Raw genomic sequence first — 21,470 nt, 5'->3', positions numbered from 1 at the left:
TCTACTAAACCTAGTCCTACAGGGGCCTACCGGCCTATCCATCATCTAAATTGAATTTCTATATAATATTACTAAATAACGTCAGTAGCACTGTCAACGGCATATTTCATCCTCTGCCCTCTAAACAAATATACTAGATACCATCAGTTGACGAGAGGGCGGTGGTCCAACCACTAGGTGATTTTCGCGGTATCTTTTGGCCTGTTACCGGAAGTAAACGCAAAAAATGTATGTAATCCGTTTTCGAAGTTAACAATATTTAGCTTTTTATGGCACCAAGGGCGGTCATTGGAGGCAGAAAAAATATAGATGCGCATATAGAAAACGCACATACTACCCCGAAGCAGATTTCCAGAGGGGCACTTGTAGTGTGGATCTTGTCAGACAGCACTTAGACGGTGGCCATTAAGAAGGCATTGAGGACGTCTGCGTTCCTCACAGCAACTCGTAGCGCAAGGGACCGCTTAAAAAGCATCAAAGTGTATTTGCACTATAATAAAGCTACTACTCAAGAATCATCCTGAGATTTTGTCTGAATTTATATTCAAATATAAAAGGCAAACATTTTTACTATTCCACCATTTCATAACACAGCCAGCTTGCATTACATAATCAAAAATGCGTGCAAAAAATGTACAAATTACGAAAGATAGATGTGTAGCCGAGCCATTTAACTAGTTTCCTGTTACTTCTATCTGGCGTTTAGTGAAGGCACCATTAAATCTAAAATGGCTCATCGTTGTGGGTGTTCTTGACAGGCATTTCTTATTTTGTTTAGGTCTTTGCCACTACTACCTCCAAAGTTTTGATGAACCGTCTAACCGTCGTACCTCTCCGTCGATGTGTGTCTGGACATGTGGACAAAGAAAACAACGAAAGCGAATGGTCGACCGAGCAAGACTTCCATTCGATGGAGGAATTAATAACAATTCCCGATACCAGGACACAACAGGATGATTGAGAAAGAACATTGGGCCTGTGGAAATCTCATATATCACCAAAACAAGGCTCTTCAATTTGTTCGCCCGAATCATCAGCATGACGTTTGGGAGTTATATTTCCAATATTTTTTTAGTTTAGAAAAAATGAATTAATTTTACTATATTACGGTTAATAGTGTTGTCCCATCGTTACATCAAGATCGATAAAAAGAAAATTGGACGATGTATAAAGTTTTGCTGGCACGTTCCGATCACCAAGTGCTGTCATGTAGAATATTCATAATCTAGGAATATATACACTTAATGGTTAGCCCCTTTGGGCAATCGTAAATATATATGAAAATTTATCAAGTGTATGAGTTATATTGATAGGGTGTCCTCATGAATAGCAACTCGAGCATCTTGATTCTTCCTCTGCTCTCAAGGCTCCTAAAGACCATATAGTAAGACAATTCGGCAGTGATTCCGGTTGTTATCTGTACTAAGTAACAGTACATTATTTGGGCCCCCGGATGACCTCACTCGGTTTTATACGAAAGCCTAGCAAATGATTCCTTAAACGGAATGCCAATCCTCAATCGTTGAGTATCCGCGAGTAACAACTTATATAACCGTGTTCGTTCGTTGTCTCTGTGTGATCTATTTGGCGAATTGCCACTGCTACAACGGAATCACGAACAAATAGTGGGGACAACGCTGACAAGTGTAAGGGAGCTGGAAATTGGGCGGTAGACAATCTAAATAACGAGAGCAGGGGACAGAAGGGACCAGGCAAACAGCAGTGGGGTTGCAGTAGGCTCTAAAGACCCGCTGATGTGGCCACAGGTTTCCGTCACTCCGATCGTGAAACCCACACAAATGCGGCAAACACATTGGGGCCATTCGGGGTGAAGTGGCATGGGTGCCGGCTGGGGTCGCCTTATGGGAGATCGGAGGATAGGTCGATGTCGAGACGGGTCATTTTATTTGTCAATCTCCATTGTGAGAAAAACGACCAAGCTCTTACGATACGTCCTCGGTGTAGAGGGAGAGCTATTTAGACTCTGTTCTGAACTGTGCGTGTGAGCCATGTTGGTGTCTGTCTACAGCTATGAATTGCTAAAGAAACACGTTCCTAAAATCTGGTTAAGGGAAAAGCTGATGTGAACAAATACACAAGATACGTGCAGCATTAAGGCTCAGTACTCGATCGTGCTGCAATGCGACGGCCACCATATTCGACTGAACTATCGACAACGTTCAATTACCTCGTTATACGTAAATAATTTTTTTCTCCATAATCTATCATGAGACAATTTCACTTCCAATCCATTTGCAAAATAGGGCTAAGGAAATTGACTTTATAATGAGAGCGTAGTGTCCTTCCAATAGGATATACGTCACATAAATAATAAATCCAGCGTATCAGTGCCTGTACGAATATATGCACAAATTTACATGAAGCAGTAATACTATCTCTAGCGAGCCCTTTATTTCGACGGTTTGCCAGTTCTCCAGTATACGACGCGTTATTTTTAAGCTGGAACTGTTGGTTTCTTTTTTGCCAGTTTAGAAAGATAACAAATGTGTACAATCCGTAGGTTTAGTTCGTGTTTTTTTCAATTGCTGCTGATTTTAGGAGAATGCTTTTCTAGTACTTTTCTGGTATAAATAATATACCTTTACGACGACAGAAACGGAGATATATATATGACATACGACATACTAAATAAAAGTAATGAAACACAGTTTTTCTCTAAAATGGTAACGATTGCATGTTTCATTTGTTTTCTTCTAGAAAAACTCTACATTTATATTAAAAAAATATGATCTAGTGAATTCAAAGAAAGGACAAATCAAGTACGAGCGCTCTTTGTTCCATTCTTTTTAAAATGCACGACTAACAATGGTGTCTTTGTAACCCTTGTCGAGTAGGTCAATCGGTACCAAGAACCCGGTTCCTAATGAAGTTTCTGATGGCTCTTGGAGAATAATAGTCAGCGTGTTCAATAACGCCTTATATTTTAGATGAAATAGAAATGGTCTGTAAGTGTTTTAGTCTTCTAAAAGCCATTAAAACATGTTTAAGACACATTTCGATCTCAAAAATTAACAGGTACATGTATTATACACGCATTCGGTCAAACAAACTCTCAACGATATCTACGTTAGGTGAGCTATGCATATATAGAGACCAATAAACGGTTCAATTTTTGTCTTAATACTGAACTTCAGACTTTCCTCGTGGGGCAAATTTCCTACGCAGATATACCATGTAAACACGTAGTACAATCGATTCTGCGTTATCAGAGTTAACTATGTAACTAGAAAAAGCTCAATTTTGAATCACAGGTTTTAAGGGCGTTGACTCGAAAAATAAATGATCACTATTTTTGTTGAAAAGTTATTTTCTCCATACACATTCCCACTAAGCACAACCATCGATTTTTACTAGGTCTGCATATCTATTGAAATCAATTGAGAATCCAAGATTCTGTGCTATCTGACCATATCGAGATACCCTAACTTCTACTATATACATAATCTGAGGACTCGCATAGGGCAAAATGGGCCGACTTGTTGGATAGGTTTGGTTGTCCTTGAGTAATCAATTGGGCCTATAAACAGTTTTCTATGGAGAAAGCTACGTGACGCCAGGAGCGAACTTTTACTATCCAGGTAGGAGAGGCAGTTCAGTCCTCCTGAGGTTCGCTCAGAAACTATTTCTCCTGCTTTTGGTTACTGCTTGTAGTTTTCCTTTCAGGTAATCGTATTTAGGCATAGAGTCATTGAAGAGCTGGCAGGAAGCTGTCGCGTAGAAAGCACGTATAAAGCATCACATAGCAGCGATCGTTCCTTAGAAAAGCAACCATATAGCAAATGAATGCAAGGAACAGGGAGGTGGTGGCCCCTCCAGGCACGTTCCTGAACCAGTCATAGCTTACAGATTAACCAGTCGACTATACCGGACGTTTGTACCAGTCCCGATATTACTAGCTGGCCTTCGTAGCTAAATGAATATGCTCTTACGCCATTGTAGCTGGCAGGCTACCTGCAAAATTCCCTGATCCTCAAGTCAATGCTGTCTCAGTAATGATCCATTTACAACTCGAGTAGTTTACTTTTAACACATGACGTATCCAATAGGTTTGATAAAACATACCAGAAGAACTCGTCGCCAGCCTGTTTGTATATGGGAGCTGTTCTACCGAAATGAAACTCACAGTTCGCAATCGGTACCGCTATTAGAACTGATGAAATGTATACATTTCCTTTGTGGGGGTGATACAGTTTAGTAGATGAGGCATGTTTCCTAGTAAGACTACAAGGCTCCAATAATCATTCTACCTTTGAAAATTACTGTTGAAATCTAGAGAAAAAAAAAAGCCTTGACAGAGATTACTTGAAGAAATAATTGTGCATTTAGAAATACTAAGTAAGCTGATGACGCAAAGAGTCTGCTTGCTCCTTTAATGTCCTTCCGAGTTTGTGATTAAAAATAACTGCTAACCAAATAGTAGATTTCACTTTATCAAGCTCAATTTGTTAGGTTTAGAACTCTATTACTAAAAAAAAACTGCATTAATGCTCGAGACCTACAATTAACTAATTGAACTAAGGCTCTCTTTCTTTACTTGCTACCTTTACGCTCATCGAAATATTAATAGGACCAGTGCAACGCTGAAATAGACTTCAGTGATGAAGGGCAGAAACAAAACATTTCATTGACTAGTCAGTATCTGAGTAAAATTCGTAGGTTAGCCAATGTTTTACCCATGTTACGGTCAGATAGCCATAAGCGCTTGAAATAGATGCCTTTGAAAATGCCGCGCTTTCATACGAAACCTGCTATAGCGAGAGAAATGTAAAGCGACGAAGTTCTGTAGACTAACCGAATGATTTTCAACGGTCGTGCTCAAATAGGCCCGCGTAACAATGCCAAATGACAAATGTACTGTATCAGTTGATCTCACAGCCTTAATTCTATTCTGTAAAACCGATAGCGAGGTTACTCTAAGATGCAACCTCTAAGATAAAATGTGTCGTATTGTCGGTGTTAAATCCGTATTAACTGAAGCTATTTCGAGTAGTTCGTGCGAGGTTAATAGGTTATCTATCTAATAATTAGCTGTTTCTCGAATTCCGACAAAATATTCGATGGAATCGAAGAAATGTCAGATAGTTACCTTTCGGAATTGAAACTTGTTTCAACATTTCTTTATTATAATTGCCACGTTGGTGATACTAACTGAATAAATAGTATTACACTTATGCAAAGGCCTCTAGGCTCCTTACTTGAAGCTTGAAAATTGTACATGACAAATTGAAATCCTTGGTTAAAAAATTATTGCTACTACTACAACTACTACTACTATTTGTATATATACTATGTACTAAAACGAGCATTTAAGAAATGAGCAGAATGTATACACAGTTCCTCACTCTTCCTGTCGAAGCTATACTTAGACACAATCATATACATTCCAAAGAAAGTTCGTTTCGAAAGCGATCCATGCATATAATAGTTAACAGATTTATGCCAAAGGCACCGGAACTTAGAACCCTTTAACCACAAGGTTCACTAAATTACGGCTGCCGCAAGAAAAAACAATATACCTTATTCAACGGGTGATTGAGACCCGTCTATCGCATCGGCGGTTTCAGTTATTAGGTATTTACAACCAATAGACAGGTAATTATGAAGCATACAAAAGTCTTTCTGTGATAATAACAGCTAGTCGTTTATTCGTATGGCTATATTTTTTATCAGCTCTCTCTTATTTTTCCTGAATATATACTGTGAGGGCATGCATCTAAATTGCACACAGTATCTGGGCTTTATTTCTATTATCCATCTTGCAGATTTATTTCCATCTACCCAAAAACTTCTCTCATTCCAATGCCAGTGATATTTGTCTGTGATACCTAACCGTCAACTGGCAGAATATTGAAGCCCGCTGCCAAAAATCGAGGCCTAAACCTACTTTATTGAGCTGAAAAGGCTAAATCTGCTGCATATTCTTTGCTTTGAGATTTCTCTCAAAAACTGATACCAAGACGCGACTTTTACAGGATTGTCAAGCCTTCTAGAAGGTTTGTGCGTTTTCATTATATGTTTGGCTCGACATCTTTACCATCGCCGCTAATAAATAATAAGCCTCTCTACCTAAAATATGTCGATATCTATCATAAGGAGAGCAATATAGCACAATTCTACTCGTACCGAACAGAAGGGTTATTATCGTTTCACATTATTCAGCGAATCGTTCTCAGTAATGGACATAACATAGACACGCGAAACTGTGTACTGCAACTGTATCAGTGCCATGTAGGTTGGCGAACGGACGAGACCTTTCTTTACTTTAAGGCAAACTGCGCCGGTTAACATACTATTAAGCGAATTTACATAAGCAGAGATTCTTAGTCAACTGGCTAGTTATCACTAGACTCTATAGAGAGGACTAGACGTTGCTTGGTCTTTACCTGATGCAGACGCACCTTCATACCCCACCAGATTCAACTCTACTCTCTTCCCAGGAATATAAAATTAATCTCTACACCCCAAAACAGGCTTAAGCCATCTGTGAATAAAGTTTCACTTGCATTCGAATAAGTCTTGACTGTGACGAACAACATGATGATTCGTCACTATCCCCAGTACCCGTAAGCGTTCATAGGAATAACATCTGGAAACGCCACGTCTCTGAGACACTAGAACGCGTGTGACTTTGGCGATCTCTGAAGCCTCAAATGCTGCCTTAGAGCCCTCTAATAATAAAGTGGGGCTAGTTGCACGATACAACAAAGCCTTGTAGAACGATGCCCCGGGAAGTCTGTAATTGGAAGACCTTGCGTGCGTTGTAGAGCACTTTAGGATTCCGAAGCTTGAAGGAGTTACCTCTGTCATTTTAGACCCATGTTTTTCTCTCTGTTTTTTTCATTATAGACTCTCGACTGAGATGAGATAAAGCTTTTGAGAAATTAGAACAGGTCACCTGCTGCTACAGCCAAAAATGGCAGCATAATTATTTTGCCTTTGAGTTGTTGGGCCATATCGTGTATAGCACTGAAAAGCAATGGTCTCTCAGTCAACACCTGTCGCTCGGTTGAACCATTCTAGCTGAACGAAAGCCGAATGAAACCCTTTTCTTACTTGCATGGAAAGGTCAGCAGCTTTCAAAAAAGAGGGTACGATGTATCGTTAGATGGCCACTTAGAAATATGGTAACACCTGTGTCTGTCAAGTAGACCAAAGGTGACGACAGGTTTTTGTAGAGGGGACTTCTGTCTAAACTATCCTTCTGTCTGCTCGAGTAAGGATTTGAAAATACGATTTGATACTGAGATGCACAAGCAGGTTAGTAAGACTGCAAAGCAGGTAGTCAGAAGCTCACTCATCATAAAAATGATGATGACTCAGGGAAATATGTCCCAGTAATGTCGAACTTCCTGTCCCAGGACGACGGCTAGAGGAGAGAGATGAGTAGATATGCAAGAGCTAGAAGTAGCTAGCGCATAGGTTTCTTCTAGCGCATACTTCTTCCGAGCATCCCACATTAACATCTCCTCAATACATGACCCATCTTCCGAGTGCCCCTGACCGCCGATGTAAGTTCGAATCACACAGTTGTCCCTTTAAAGACCGTTCAGGGATATCAGACCTCTCAAAGCGTTTTTAATCGTACAGTCCATCGTTTGATACGTTAACTAATTTTTAATACAGTTATATAATTACATTTGAATTACATAACATTTTGACTTGATATAAGTGGTAATGATGCGCACAAACAGATACATAGTTTATCAGAATTGAATCTGCTCAACTGCACTATTTAATAAAGGAATCCTCTATATTTAATTTATAAATAAATAATCTAAGGATGTAATTTGCAGCTTCCGGTTTACTATAGGTAGCCAGTCACCTACCAGGTCTGTAGGAACTAATTAGGGAACTGGTGGAACTATGGACTGGCTACTGATATGCAATGTAATGTATTTACATCGCAGAGCTTGGATCACCTTTCCCATTGCCTAAACGTTAGAAGGGCTGTCGCTCGTAAATGGAGTCAGTAAAACGAGAAAGACTCGTAAAGCCTGTTGGTCTCGTTTTCATAAAAGAGTGTTGTCGCTAGATGCGAATACCCCGATGCATCCTATTTGCACATACATATGCTTATGTATTAAAACGGTAGATAGTCTTTGACTCATCCTCAAGGGTACCTCGCATGGCAAAGGCTCCTGGCCCACACCTCACCCACATGTCACAGAACAATAAACATGATAACCTATTATTCTGTACCATGTTTAGCATTGATAAGCGCAATTAAGGTTCACTTGCGACTGACAATTAAAGTGCATGGTAACTGAGTCAGCAGTCGTCACCGGAACCTTCTTCTAAACTATTCACAAAATCTACGTATATAGAAATAACACAGAGGTAAGAACACACTCGCAGCAATTTGTTAACGGTTGTCGCGGTGAAGATGTATCTATACTGACCGACTTGTGGGTGGCTTATGTGTGTCTATGTTAAGTGTTACGTACTGCCAATACTGTTAGCGGCCGTAGTGGCAATCAAGTACACTCACCGTTGGCTAAATGTTCCGTGGCGCTATAACCCTGGCCGGATATAAATCCAGGTCCATCGTAAGTTCCACCGTGGCCGAGCTTCATTCCGCGGCTCTTGGTGGAGAGTTTCTACACGCCTCACACAATAATAATGAGCACACCCTTGCCGACACTACTTAACACTGAATCCTGGGAATCACTGTAACCAGATGTCCAAATCAGATCGGTTGCTTTCTTCAGATCACCATTATGGCAAGAACAGCGGTAACCCCCAACATCAACCGCAACCGTGCCGCAGTTGATGCAGCTGCTCTCAAATAGCGCTGTTAGTACGGCCTTGTACTCTAGGGCTACGACCGACTCAAGCAGAGGCAGACGGACGATATGGAGTGGGAAGCCTGCGCGGAGATGGGTGCAGCGCCCCCTGGAGCAGTTTCTGCTCGAGTCTGAAAAAATAGCCAATAGAGAGCGCCACCGGTTGCGAGTATTTACATACATCTGATTTTTGGCGATTTCCAATTCGCCGTTAGCACTCCTTTTCCCGTGAGCCCAGCATCGTATAGACCCGGGACCGTATACTCCATGGCTATACCTAGTACATTTTAGAACAAAGCCCCCAATTGGCCAGGTGGCCACTTGCATGAATTAGGTCCTACACTTATTCTGTTTTTGTCTGTCTTGCCTTTGCCATTTTGCTCATATATATACACATGTATGTGGGTCATGAATAATATACTAAATAACCTCATACATAGCCTCAAAAATACACCATCTATATAACAGGCAGCGAAGCTTAAGCGTACACACTTCACTTCATTCGGATCCGCTTCTGCTCCAGCTTTTAATACTATAAGACTAGATAAGTAGAAACCTTCACCTTAAACTGAGGCGGGTTAGTAGTACTAGTTACTAGATTTATTTGCAATAAGATATAAACTTTGCTTCTATTCCAGGATAGATTTGAAGTAGCTATGCTAGCAAATCTCCAACGCAGAGTCTCTAACAAGTTCCTATATTTCTGGGTTGATTAATTCGCTACGACCTAAGTAAATGTGAAATTACGTGTGTATATATACATTAATGTGCATATACAAAGTGTTAAAACGTGTTGTATACAATCCTATAAAACAGTAGCCCACATATTAACACAAAACAAAAAGAAAGAGAAAATCTCACAATAATGCCTCTCAAGTGACTTCAAAATGCGTGAAGAAAACTTTCCATATATATATATTTTTACAGATATATGCATTGCTTTTAATATATATAATGTTGATTACATTTATATACGACAATCCAGTGTTCATTTGGCACGGTTTGCAGAGCACAATGCTTTACAAGAGGCCTAACGACGCAAAAGGTAGAAAAAGGACAAATAGGCATGCAATACCATCTTCTGTCTGCCCCTTGTGCTAGTATTTGTGAATCTGTAATATGAGGCGTAACTCGTAATCTCTATACGTCATTGGATGTAAGACGTTGAAAAACTTTTGCACCTATTGATGTACGAAAGCGCGTCCTTAAAAGCGCGTCGAAAAGATGGATATGCGAAAAAATGGGTAAAGATTGATGCATAGGTAAGAGGCGTTTCCGTATAGTAAATAACGAGATCTCATATCATCTACACTTATGAAAGTATTTTCCCAAATACAGATGCTAATGCGTCAAATAGAAAAATCCATTTGCCTCAAACTGATCTCTACCAATCTTAGAGTGCAATAACACAGACGCCGAAATATGACTACAAGGAGATACCGAACGATACAAGCCGTACAATTGTTTTTAAGATATTATCATGTGATTCTATGGACACTGCAATCATATATATATATATATATATATATATATATATATATATATATATATTCCCTGAATTAAAATATCTAACGATTGTGATACATTTTACAATTCAAATTACTGAAGATTATAATGCTAATTTACAGAACAGAATCTTAGACCTGGCGCACTCCATTCCAATAGCAAAAAATCCAAACTCGCTGTCACACTTCTCTATTGAGTTTGGTAAGTGATTGATTCCATCATCAAAGCACTGACACCGTTTAATCCGCATTCTGGTGAGGTTATGCTCCATGCTACAATGCGAACTTCAAGACCTGTCCAATCATTTAGTTGACATTACCGTAAAGTGTCATCAGTTGCTTGTCGCAGTTTGTTCATGCTTTTGTTGCTATCTGCTTAGTACGTGTAAACTTGAAATTAACAGTAAACAACTTAGATCAGACTTCGTCGGGCACGGCTTCTTTGAAGTCGAATAGGACCACTTTAAAAACCATTAAACTAAATCTCCTTTGGGAAAGGATGAGCAAGCCGCAAGTTTGGTCAGTGTCGAGTCTGTCATGGTGCATAAAATCCTATTTTTAGGGTAAACCCCTATCTGCTTCGTTGTTTCACAATCGATATTCAAGGTCTCCCAGTATATGGCTTCTTCTGGTACTTCAATCGGGCATTTTTGCAATCGGAGGGGCAAAGACGAGACGGACATGAACGGTTCCTTGGTAGAACCATGTTGATATTACAGATCAAGCCTCATCCAGTAACTTTGAGCGCTGTCCAGATGATAAGTTTATCGTTCTCCCCTAAACATGCCTACAGTTCTTGATTCTGGCGCTAGTTATTTCTATTTTTTATTAAGGGCGTAATAGGAGCATACTTTTTTTACATATATGCCTGTATAGGTTCTACTAGAGAGTTCTGATATATGCTGGCCGAGGAAATACAATTATTGCGGTCAAAACTTACGAATTTGTCCAATTAAAACTTGAAAAGGTTATCGTCTATAACCAAGTACAGGCGAAAATAAATTGAATAAAATGTCGAACGTGTTAATCGGAAATAACACTAGAAAAACTTGTCGTTTCTGACGGAAATCGTATCTAAAATTATTCTTCAGGATTATAACACGAAGAAAAAACTTCAAAGGCCGAAGAGTCAGAACTTACGTGATTCGAGAAACCTTTCGTCTGTCTTATGCGAAATCTTATGCGTTTATAAGCATAAAACATACCTCATAATATTTTTTATGTCAGAAAAGGCGCCTCAAGTTCTCTAACCGCAGGACAAACCTTTCTCGTATTCTTCCTTGGCCTTCAAGTTCCATTCGGTCTTAGGACTCTTTTGATTGCTAGAACCTTCCTGGTTTCCAGGCCGTCGTTGGCCTTATGGCTTTTCATGGCTAGTAAAACCCCTCAGGCGCCTAGTTCACTCTTAATTTTAAAAATTCGTCTCTGCCACAGAGTCCTACTTAACTAGCAGATCCTCCTTGGCTATCAGTTCCTACTTGGCTACAAGGTTCTTGTTGTATGCCTAGTTCCTGTTCATTATCTGCAGACCCAACAAAGCTCGGATAGTTGCAAGAAGCAATAGGAGGTCAGTTTCCGAAAAGGATTCAAGGAATCGCTGAATATCGGGCCGAACCATAAGCAAACATCTTCAGAGCACAGTACTTCGTAGTAATCAATATATAAAATTTAGATGAATTTACTGAATCCAGTTCATGAAGCATTGGGACATCCAATTAATGCTGATGATCTTTGTGAGATTTAGGTGCCTATGTTAAAGACTTCATTTAATTCAATAAAATAGCTCTGTTACCAAATATGATATTCAGTTTTTTCGTCGTTTGACCACTTTTGTTTTGCTGAAAAGTCTTCTGGTGTGGCAGCTTGGAACAATTATGGCAAGTTTAAAGCACTAAAATGGCGTCTGGTTACTAAACCTTATTGAAAAATATCCGTGTCTCAAAAAATATAGGAAACATTTGTCAAATGTCAGCAAAGTCATAAATAAGTACGAGCAACGTGACAATTTCTATTGTTCCGGTAGTGAGCCGGATGGGTGCCCAGGAAGTTGAAGTCGAGTAGTATACGGTTAGGTAATGCCCCAGATAGGAGCTTGTAGAGCCAGATAGCGCGGGGGCTGCGATAAGATAACCAGTACAGAAAACAGCAACTGCTGGTCGTTACGATGGCAATTGCAAACTTGCCCTAAGTTCTCTTATTTTTTTATTGACAAAATTGAAAGTTAGAAAAGCCATTCCAAGTTCAGGTGTACGATACGATTCATTCTAGATACTAGTAAAGCATAAGCCAACAGCGTAAAAAGTAATGCAGCTATTTGCTGTTCATAGCAAGCAAGACCCCCACATAGAAATATGTGCGTGTCTGCGAAATCGGTTCCTTGTGTGTTCCGAAACCGGTCATGAGATTTTTTATATAGTGCAAACTCCAATTAGACAGAAATGCAGACATATCCAGCCATCTTGTCTCTTACAAAATAAAACGACATCTTTACCTGTGCAAATAATTCCAATATATCGAAAAAAAAATACATATATAGGAAATGTGAAATAGTATAATTTGAGAATTCACAGATTTTTGTACAATTTTTGTGAAGGACGCATCTTGATCAGTGTCTCGAAATTCATTATTTTGTCCATATATAACTTAAAACCTAACATTTTTTTTATGTAAGTGATTACAACCATATTAAATGCAAAGACTTCAGAATGATTGTTATGTATATATCGTTGAAGCATACAGGCTATCTATACCGGGTCGCTTGTAATAACACCACCCAATAGCAAAGTTGATTCTTTTTTAAAGAAGAAAGTACTCGGAACGCGCCTGCTATGGACTGGTGCGGTAAAGACAGGCAAGAAATTCAAAGGTGTTAAAACTATCAGACTCGGAGCATGCTAACGCTGTCCATATAGACGATCGGCCGCAAAAGGTCGAACCATAGATTAAAACGAAAGGTCTTTAACGGTTCTTCTATATGTAATATTTACTTTATGATATGTAACGTACAATTTGATTATTGGAGTTTTCAAGTTATAGCTATACAGAGTCTTTGGCCTTAGACCGTTAAATGTATGCGTTCTACTATTGGTTTCCAAATGATATCGTCTCGATTAACGAGCCTTGATCCAAAACATTTGAACGTACCAGATCTATAATTTAGCTATTACTTATTGTATTGGAAACCATATTGGTCAACCATAAATATGGATACCCTTCAAAGCTCTTTATAACTTTATAAAAAAGTAGATGTTTAAGTAACATCGATAAAAAAAAAAAGTCAACCGTCATGATATTTAAGTGTTTCTACTACATTGCAAAGGGTGTGTAAATATGTTCAGATCGTCAAGGTAAATTATCCGTAAAGCACAAAGTATTTTTCTCTCAGACATAGTGCCCCCAAAACGTACCCCTTTATTAGATTTATTTATTCTATAGGCCTAAAGTCGAATAGTTAGGCCGGTTATGAATCCTCTTATTTCCTTCATAACGCATAATATTATAAGCGAATAGTCGACAGCTTTTTTTCCCAGTTAAAATAACGGCACTAACAAAAAGCATGACATATTTAAATTAAAATAGTCTTGTTTTTTTTTAGTCTGCCACATACTACGATAGCAAACCACTGCTTTTCAACGAGCTTATTCCTATAACCCATTTCAAACATATGTTGACTAATCTTACAAATTATCGTTTCGACTAGATTATACAAAGATGAACAAAAAATTTTGAAGAGCTCTAGCTGAATATTATGACTTTTTACAAATGCCTTTATTCGTGTTGACCGGCCTTCTAACGAAGCTGTATCAAGCAATACGGTTTCCAAGGTAGCCAATGAAATGTTTGTTACAAATATACAACTATTTTCGACCTTAAGTATTTCATTTCATAAGTACTTGTATTCCAGTAGTCAGCCACAGATCGAAGCATATCGTTCTCTTAAATGAGACTCATACAGCAATATGGTCCTCAGGTTCAAAGCATAGACGGCAAAAGCTCTTACCTCGCTGGACCTATTTGAAATCAAGGGCATCATACAATGAGAACACCAAGAGCAGTCCTGAAAAACGAGCTTGTTTCCAAAAACCAGAGGCAGCAAAAACACAAGCACGAATAATGGTAACAAGGCCACAATCAGTGCAGCCCTACGCGGTTGAAACATATTTGTATCTATTGGTTTATCTAGTATAGACGCCACAATATGGTAGTTGAATTAAGGCCACCATGAAAAAACCTTCAAAAACATACTTGAAGAAATTATGAAGACCATCGACGCTGCCCAAGTGTGTACATGAAATACAGATCAAATAGCTAGGGGGCGAATTGCTTTCAAACTATAGCACGAGGTCAGAAAGCTAGCGCTACTCTTTTGCACCAGGGGCCGAAGGGAGGGCATCTGCACGTGTTTGAATCTGATCCACAGCGAATGAGGCATTCATCTGTCACCCATTCGAAACTGCAGCATATTGATTATAACCACCGTGGAGTTGGTCTTTTTCGGTACACAGTATTTTTAATAGGTCATATTAAAGCTTCGAGCACGCAAATCCAAGTGAGATTCAGTTCCAGTGACAAGGCATCTTTTTTTGGCCTATAAAAATTACAGACTGAATTTTAAAGAATTCAAATCTAGAGACTGGGTCCGATGACAGCTTCTGTTTTTGCGAGCACCTATGTAAATCTACAGGGGCTTCAATGAAGCCACCGTAACTATAGCACAATAGTCATTTCAGTTTATCGCTGAGACAACGCACCGCACTTCTTTGCTGTCGTAGAGATAGTACTACCTGTGTGAGCATCTGGACGGATGGTAGCAACATACCGATTTCTAAAGCTGAAGTTGCAGTTGGACGTTCTTGCAATGAACTTTAAGGTACGTCTCACTGTTATATACGAGCCCGACATAAAATAAGTTAAATCAAGATCTGCCGTCGGAGTAATGGATAGCTGGCACTTGATGAATTATCATGGAGTGCGGTATGCAAGCATATACAGGAGCCTGTATTGCCTGCCGCCGGAGTTACTTGTCACTACAGGTCTTGCACAAAGAAATTAATAAATGTAACGGTCGACTTTCCGTTTTAGCGATCGACTAGGTTCTCTTGACTTTACAGTTAAGTAGTAGGCGTCTTAACATACGGAGAGAGGTAAGTTTGGTGCTTGGTTTTTGGCGTTGTGCCCTATTGTGACCATCTTTGCATGATCTTCGAGGAGTGACTGTGCCGCATTCGAGAGAACTGTTAAACAATAAGCCTAATAAAAGCATCATCTATTAGAATCTCAAGCATAGATAATAATGTAGATCATTCTATCGACTAGTTGCAATTCTCGAATCTCGAGCAAACGCCAGGAACCTTTAATCAACTAGATGTATCGGCAAGATGAAGTTATTAAGAGTTTGAGGGGTCACCAATCGAGAACAATAGATTACTGCTTGTCGTCGCCGTACGTGTTACTTTATGCATAGACATCTATTAAATCAAATATCATTTTGATAAATCGAGAGCTGTCCGACAAGAATTGAAGTCCACGAACTCAGTTCTTCAAGGTGCCACTAACGACAGTGAGAGTCGATCTGTCTTAAACGGGCTATTTTACCGGCTTTTGAAATGCATCATCTAAACCAACTCCAAGCCTACATTGTTAGACAACTCTGCGGATTCAACACATCTTTGTCGTTTATTTATGCGCGAGATTAGGTGAACCTATGCGAGAAATGGGCGATTCCCGCTCTACTTTGAATTTACCTAGAAGAGAATACTTAGGTAGAATCATGGCAATATACACGCTTGTGGTGCATTTAATTTTTGTTTGATTATAACTCTAGATAAGGATCAAACGAAAACCAACAAAAGTGATCAATATAACTGGACTAAATTATTTTTTTTTTTTATTTCAAAAGTATGCCAAGCACTCGTGTCGAATTTAGCTAAAGAAAAAGCATTCATAAGAACGGATCCAGTGCTCTTCTATTAAGGGCAGCTTAATTTTAAATGTTTCAGCAATGCTTTAAACAGCTAGCTTCCAGCACAAAGCAAAATATGTCTACGCCCGGATTTGATCCTTCGTTACTACTGCGTTTATCAATGACTGCACTGTCACATTGACAAAAGCGGCCTAATAATAGATGAGCTGTAAACACGATTGTCTTCGTAAAACATTTTATTGTTTTTTTAGCTAGTTTTCTTTGATGGAGTAAATCAAGTCAGTGCATAAACGAATTGTTTGGGATTCTTAAAGTGCACATAATGGAAGTTGTGTGATGATAATTTTCCGGTTGAAACGCAGGCCTTTCCCTATCTAACCTTTGAACGCATTGTGTGGGCATCTTCCTGAGCCCATTAGTGCTGTCAGCGTCATTATTATATTGATTCTCCGAGAAGGCGTAGTTTGTGACTACAAATCGTGCCGAACTGTGAATAAGTTTTATATTGATGTATGGATAGTTCGACAGGTTTTAGTTGTATCACTATTTGATTGACTTTGGAGGACAATGCGTACATCGTTACAATTTCCTTTCAATTTTTCGAACAAATACTGAATCTGTATGTAGCAGTATTCAGATGATTTAAAATCAAGTTCACACCGCTAAGCAAAGCTTTATGCCTGGCAATTTGTCGCCTTTGAGCCAATTAACTTAGCCAAAATCACATTTCTTTGTCTGAAGAAGAAGAAGAAGGAAGAACTGACTTTTTCGCACAAAGTCAGTTCTAGGGGATATATCCTCTGACCTACACAGTCCCACTTCAACGGCCTATAAAGACTAAAACATTAACATTAAATTAATTAAAACATTAATTAATTAAGCCAACAATAAATTACCTGTTGCAAGGGCTGTTAGGCCACAACGTATAAATGCCTTTGGCAAATGCATCAATATTAATCTCAAGCCCTTGCTCGAACATTTGCTGATACACGGTTACCGTCGCTGCCTTTGCCATACCCGGCATAGAGTATGTCTCATATATAGCACTAGTATTTTTTAAGTGTCTTACGAATCTTCAAATATTAGGATAAGATCTGAAAACTACTACCTCCGCATGCTGGCAGGAACAGTTAGTTGGCGAAGTACCCAGTATTGAAGCTTAAGTAAATAAGTCCGAACTGAAACCCAGCTCTGATACGAATGTCTGTACAGCAAAGGTCGAGTACACTTGATAACCACCATATTTCTCTGAACATAGAGTTGACGATCGTCGAATGGCAATGAGCAAAACAATTGGACATTCTTAAGTTTAAAAAACGACGTCATTTTTTTTCTATCAAACTACATCATCACGTATTATTTATTTAGAAGTATTGTTTTGGGATGAGGTTCGCTTGAATTTGATTACCTACATCATTTGTTTACCTAATTATTCGTATGATACCTATAAATTAAGTCTTTTTCCTTGATTGGATTATAGCTTTTGTTTTCTAGTATTTTCTCAATGCGGTACTATTTTCAGACTTCGATAAAAATGTTCTGTTGTTTTCTTGCTCATTAACTTACATAACTTATTAGCAAGTATTCCACAAGTATCACAACTTATTCATATGCTTGAAGAAGGTCAAGCGGCCAAATCGGTTTCCGAAGCTCTCGTAGAACGGTCGTGTCTTCGTTAGCACAGCGTCGTGGAACTTCATAACTACGCACACGTTCGAAATATTCCCCATACTTTGTGATATGATGTTTAGCCACTGATACGACAGTTACAACTATCAAAAAGCTCACTAGAAAGCGATACGGAGCAATACATTGGAAAAATAATTAAGCAGTAACTTCCTAGCAAATGTTGATTCCTGAAGCCTTACCTTCTTGGCCATAAGTACTTCGAAATCTACTGGCTCCTTTTTAATTTGACGTGTAATTATTCTCGGCCAGAGGCGAAAAGAGTTACTTTAACGTTTCGAACAATTGCTCTATGAATTATCCTCCAAGGTTGGTTGTTCGTTTCAGACGTATTCCGTGGATCGAAAATACCTCATTGGCAAGCAATCCTCAGTTCCTCTCACACCCTCACGGCTTCGATTCACACAGTAATACGTATGGTGATCGTTTCTACGATTTGCACTACGCCATTCATTGCTTAAGTAGTTGCCACGATTTCCTCGACCGGTTAGTAGCGCAGATTGCTCAGATCATGCACGCTTTACAGTGATTTATCGGACAGAGATAAGAACTGTAGATAAGGATAGATAGGAATCTGACTAGATGCTTGTAATCTACTGCAATTTGCTTTTCCTTAATGCGTAATTAATATCGAATGTAAATGATGCTCTACTAGATGCGTTCTGAGGTGCTCCAGATAACGTGACGCATGATTTGAACTGTGCCTTCTTTCGTATCAGACGGAGCTCAGACGTATAGATAAACACAGTTGCCCTGTTGTAGACATTCGACTTTTAAACAGCTACAGATGAGCGCCTATATTTGTATTGCTATAAAAGTGACGTTCACCATGAAGACAAAGTGAGCCAAGCAGTTCAGCATTGATTGTAGCCAGTGGCACGAGCCTGCTGACACAGGAAAGGCCAGATGATCGAATCATTCATGGCAAAGCTAACCTCTATGTTATTTAAGTGTCAGACCGATGCAGCAGTTCCAAAGCCACTTAAAGGCCAAAGAACACAGTTGCCTTTGGACTAGAAGCGAGTTCACGGAAACGTATAGTTGATGATTTCACGAAGTCCCTCTACTTTTACAGGAATGATAACGACATTTATGATTCACTAATAGCAGTTTCGACATGGATGGTCCGCTGTAAAAACGAAAAGCGTTTCTTCTAGCGGGACGAGCTAGATTGACTCTGAGAGGCGGTAAACAAGGCTCAAATAAGTGCAAAGTTTTCTAATGGCCCTCACTTGAGTTATTTTACTAAACTATTTAAATAGCCATAACCGAAATATATTCGGGTACAAATATATTCGACGCTAAATGGAGCAATTTACGTGATCGCTACCTTTCCATCTGGATAGAGAATTACTACAACGAAATCATGACCGACCTGCGCTGGCAGGAAAACCAATTGCTTGTCCGTATCAAAAGCATATTAGAGGACCAATACACGATACTTCTATCAGCTTCTAAAAAAATTAAGTCAATTAGCGGTATCGATTATGACGTGTGTACAAGGCAGAGTACGTTAAAAAGTATATAGCTTGATATTCGTAAGTTATATTACTATTATAAGCGTGTATCTTATCGACCATTTAATTTTAATTAAATGTATGCATGGTTTGTGATAAACAAGTATCGTGTCTATCCGCAGTGTTAGCTGGTGTTGTGAGAGAGTGTCTCTTCAAATATTAACGTAATCTGAAAAGCTTCTATAAAATTGTTTAAACACAAGAAGGAGATAAGTTTAGCCAATTTCTTTTTCCATTCACCATTCACTTTTATAACTGAAGGGTCCTCAGCGTCAAATCAAGAGGCCTCTCGTCCTTGCTTTGTCACAACCAACTTTCGAGAACAGTCGAGGGCATGACGTTTGAGCCTCTTCTAAATACGCGTGATTATTCTAAAACAAACCTATATCTAGGAATGTTCCTACTGTCCATTATAAAGTGTCCGATCGTTTGAGGCACTCGGATTAGGTATTCTCTGTTAGTTTTAAGCAAAACTTCCTGAAGTCTCTCATGACGCCTGTTCCCGAGAATGATGTTATTCGCTAGCCTCATCAAACACTTCTGAGAAAAATGTGTTAGCTCTTGAAACGTTCGAATATCTCAGACAGACGTCATGCATAACGTGACCTTACATGCCGATTCCATTCGTCTTCAATGCATGCTGCATGATAAATCCATAAACAGGTACAACTGCAACGTCGTGATAATAATAAATAACGTAAATATACATAGTAGATACGTAGGTTCGCAAAAAACCCCTCCACTAGTATGATCTATAAACTAGTATTTTCAATGACAGTTGTATACAGAATACGGGATATGGGGTACTGTATATAAAATAGAATGTTAAAATCAATACGGTAACGGATATACAGAGTGTATAAGATCAAAATAGATAAAGCAATTTTATGTGTGTCTAAAAACTATCCAAGTTACACAACTTCAAAGTTATAATCTGAATAGATTGAAGTTTACGGCACACGTTAAACTATAATCATAAATAATTAGTGAAGCCGCCACACTCATGATACGTGCTATGTTGATGAAATGGAACTGGAAACTTCGAATTATACTTCTTACGATATCCTCAATTACTTCGATCATTCCAAATATAATAGAAAGATGAAGTCATACACAGGTATCCGCACTCGGTCTGTAATGATACCGTGCATCCGGCTATCTATGTTCAGATGTTTAGGACTTCTATTGCTAGCTGCGGTATCATTACTGCTGCCATAAGCTGCACATGTCAGTAACCATCTTGTTTCTCACACGGATCACGTGACCACATCACATTATTGCAAATCGTCCCTACCCTATACAATGGTACAAATAGTCGCTACGGAAAGCTGCGCACGGAGCAGCTCTGTATCATTAACTAAGCTTCGTCGGCCCATTCTTCTTTCGTGTTATCAAAAGGTTGTACTTATCAGACATAACAAGGTTCAATTATACTTATTATTCTTAGAAGTTCTGCTGCTTAAGGTGAGTTAAGTCAAACCCCTGGGTGCGAACCTGATGCGAACCTGATGTTAAGCACTTGCGTATGGGGTTCAATATGTTTAGGCGCTACATTGTAATGGACGACGCGAATAGAAATGTATAATAAAGCACATAGTTAGGAATTAGGAAAAGAGTACAGCAAGCTGTATTGAAACGTGCAACTCGTGAACGATTTAATGTACCTGTTTCAAACGAAGTGCGATTCCAAATATCTGCCGTCTTCTACCGGCATAACTAGTAATGTTGGTCATAACTTGACTATATAGAAAAGCTCAATGAATATGCTGATCAGAAACTTGCGTTAAGTACTCGTTCATAGTGGAATTGAATAGGGCTACGGATTGGGTGAGATGATAACGAGCACGATAGCCAAAGAAGTTCCAGTAAAGGCTCCGGTAGAACGTGCAATTTAATTGACTGTGCTTGAAGTGAATCAAGGCTGAAACAAGTTACCTTATTACAAGTAGTAGTAACTTAAATTTCATAGCTAGACTTTGCCTTTCGAGCTGTCAAAGGAATTGTGTTTGTTTTATGTGTTCCAGCTTAGATATAT

The 21,470-nt window shown here is 39.0% G+C and overlaps 1 protein-coding gene and 1 long non-coding RNA gene across 5 annotated transcripts in view; one reads left to right on the top strand and one right to left on the bottom strand.

Annotated features, from left to right (window-relative positions):
* The window catches only part of Syt4 (Synaptotagmin 4), an 82,253-nt gene extending 63,485 nt beyond the window's left edge, over window positions 1-18,768 (bottom strand). Inside the window, exons 1-2 of one of the 3 annotated variants that reach the window (XR_002673592.2) lie at window positions 18,101-18,768; window positions 8,510-8,935 (exon numbers count right to left, since the gene is read on the bottom strand). Coding sequence is in view for 1 of the 3 variants with exons in the window: in XM_022807045.2 (XP_022662780.1) it covers window positions 8,510-8,594 (85 nt within the window). In the remaining 2 variants the exon portion in view is untranslated. The remainder of the gene's footprint in view (window positions 1-8,509; window positions 8,936-18,100) is intronic. The other 2 variants (XM_022807045.2, XM_086989286.1) reach the window with 2 other exon arrangements.
* Window positions 18,769-20,683: 1,915 nt separating this feature from the next.
* Window positions 20,684-21,470, top strand: part of LOC147755594 (uncharacterized) — a 5,028-nt gene continuing 4,241 nt past the window's right edge. Inside the window, exon 1 of one of the 2 annotated variants that reach the window (XR_015328104.1) lies at window positions 20,684-20,833. This is a non-coding gene — a long non-coding RNA (uncharacterized LOC147755594). Of the gene's footprint in view, window positions 20,900-21,470 lie in introns of both variants that reach the window. The other variant, XR_015328103.1, reaches the window with a different exon arrangement.

Source organism: Varroa destructor, unplaced genomic scaffold (assembly GCF_002443255.2).
Source record: "Varroa destructor unplaced genomic scaffold, Vdes_3.0 BEIS01000005.1, whole genome shotgun sequence".
Lineage (NCBI taxonomy): Eukaryota > Metazoa > Arthropoda > Arachnida > Mesostigmata > Varroidae > Varroa > Varroa destructor.
This window is presented reverse-complemented; position numbering and strand designations above follow the sequence as displayed.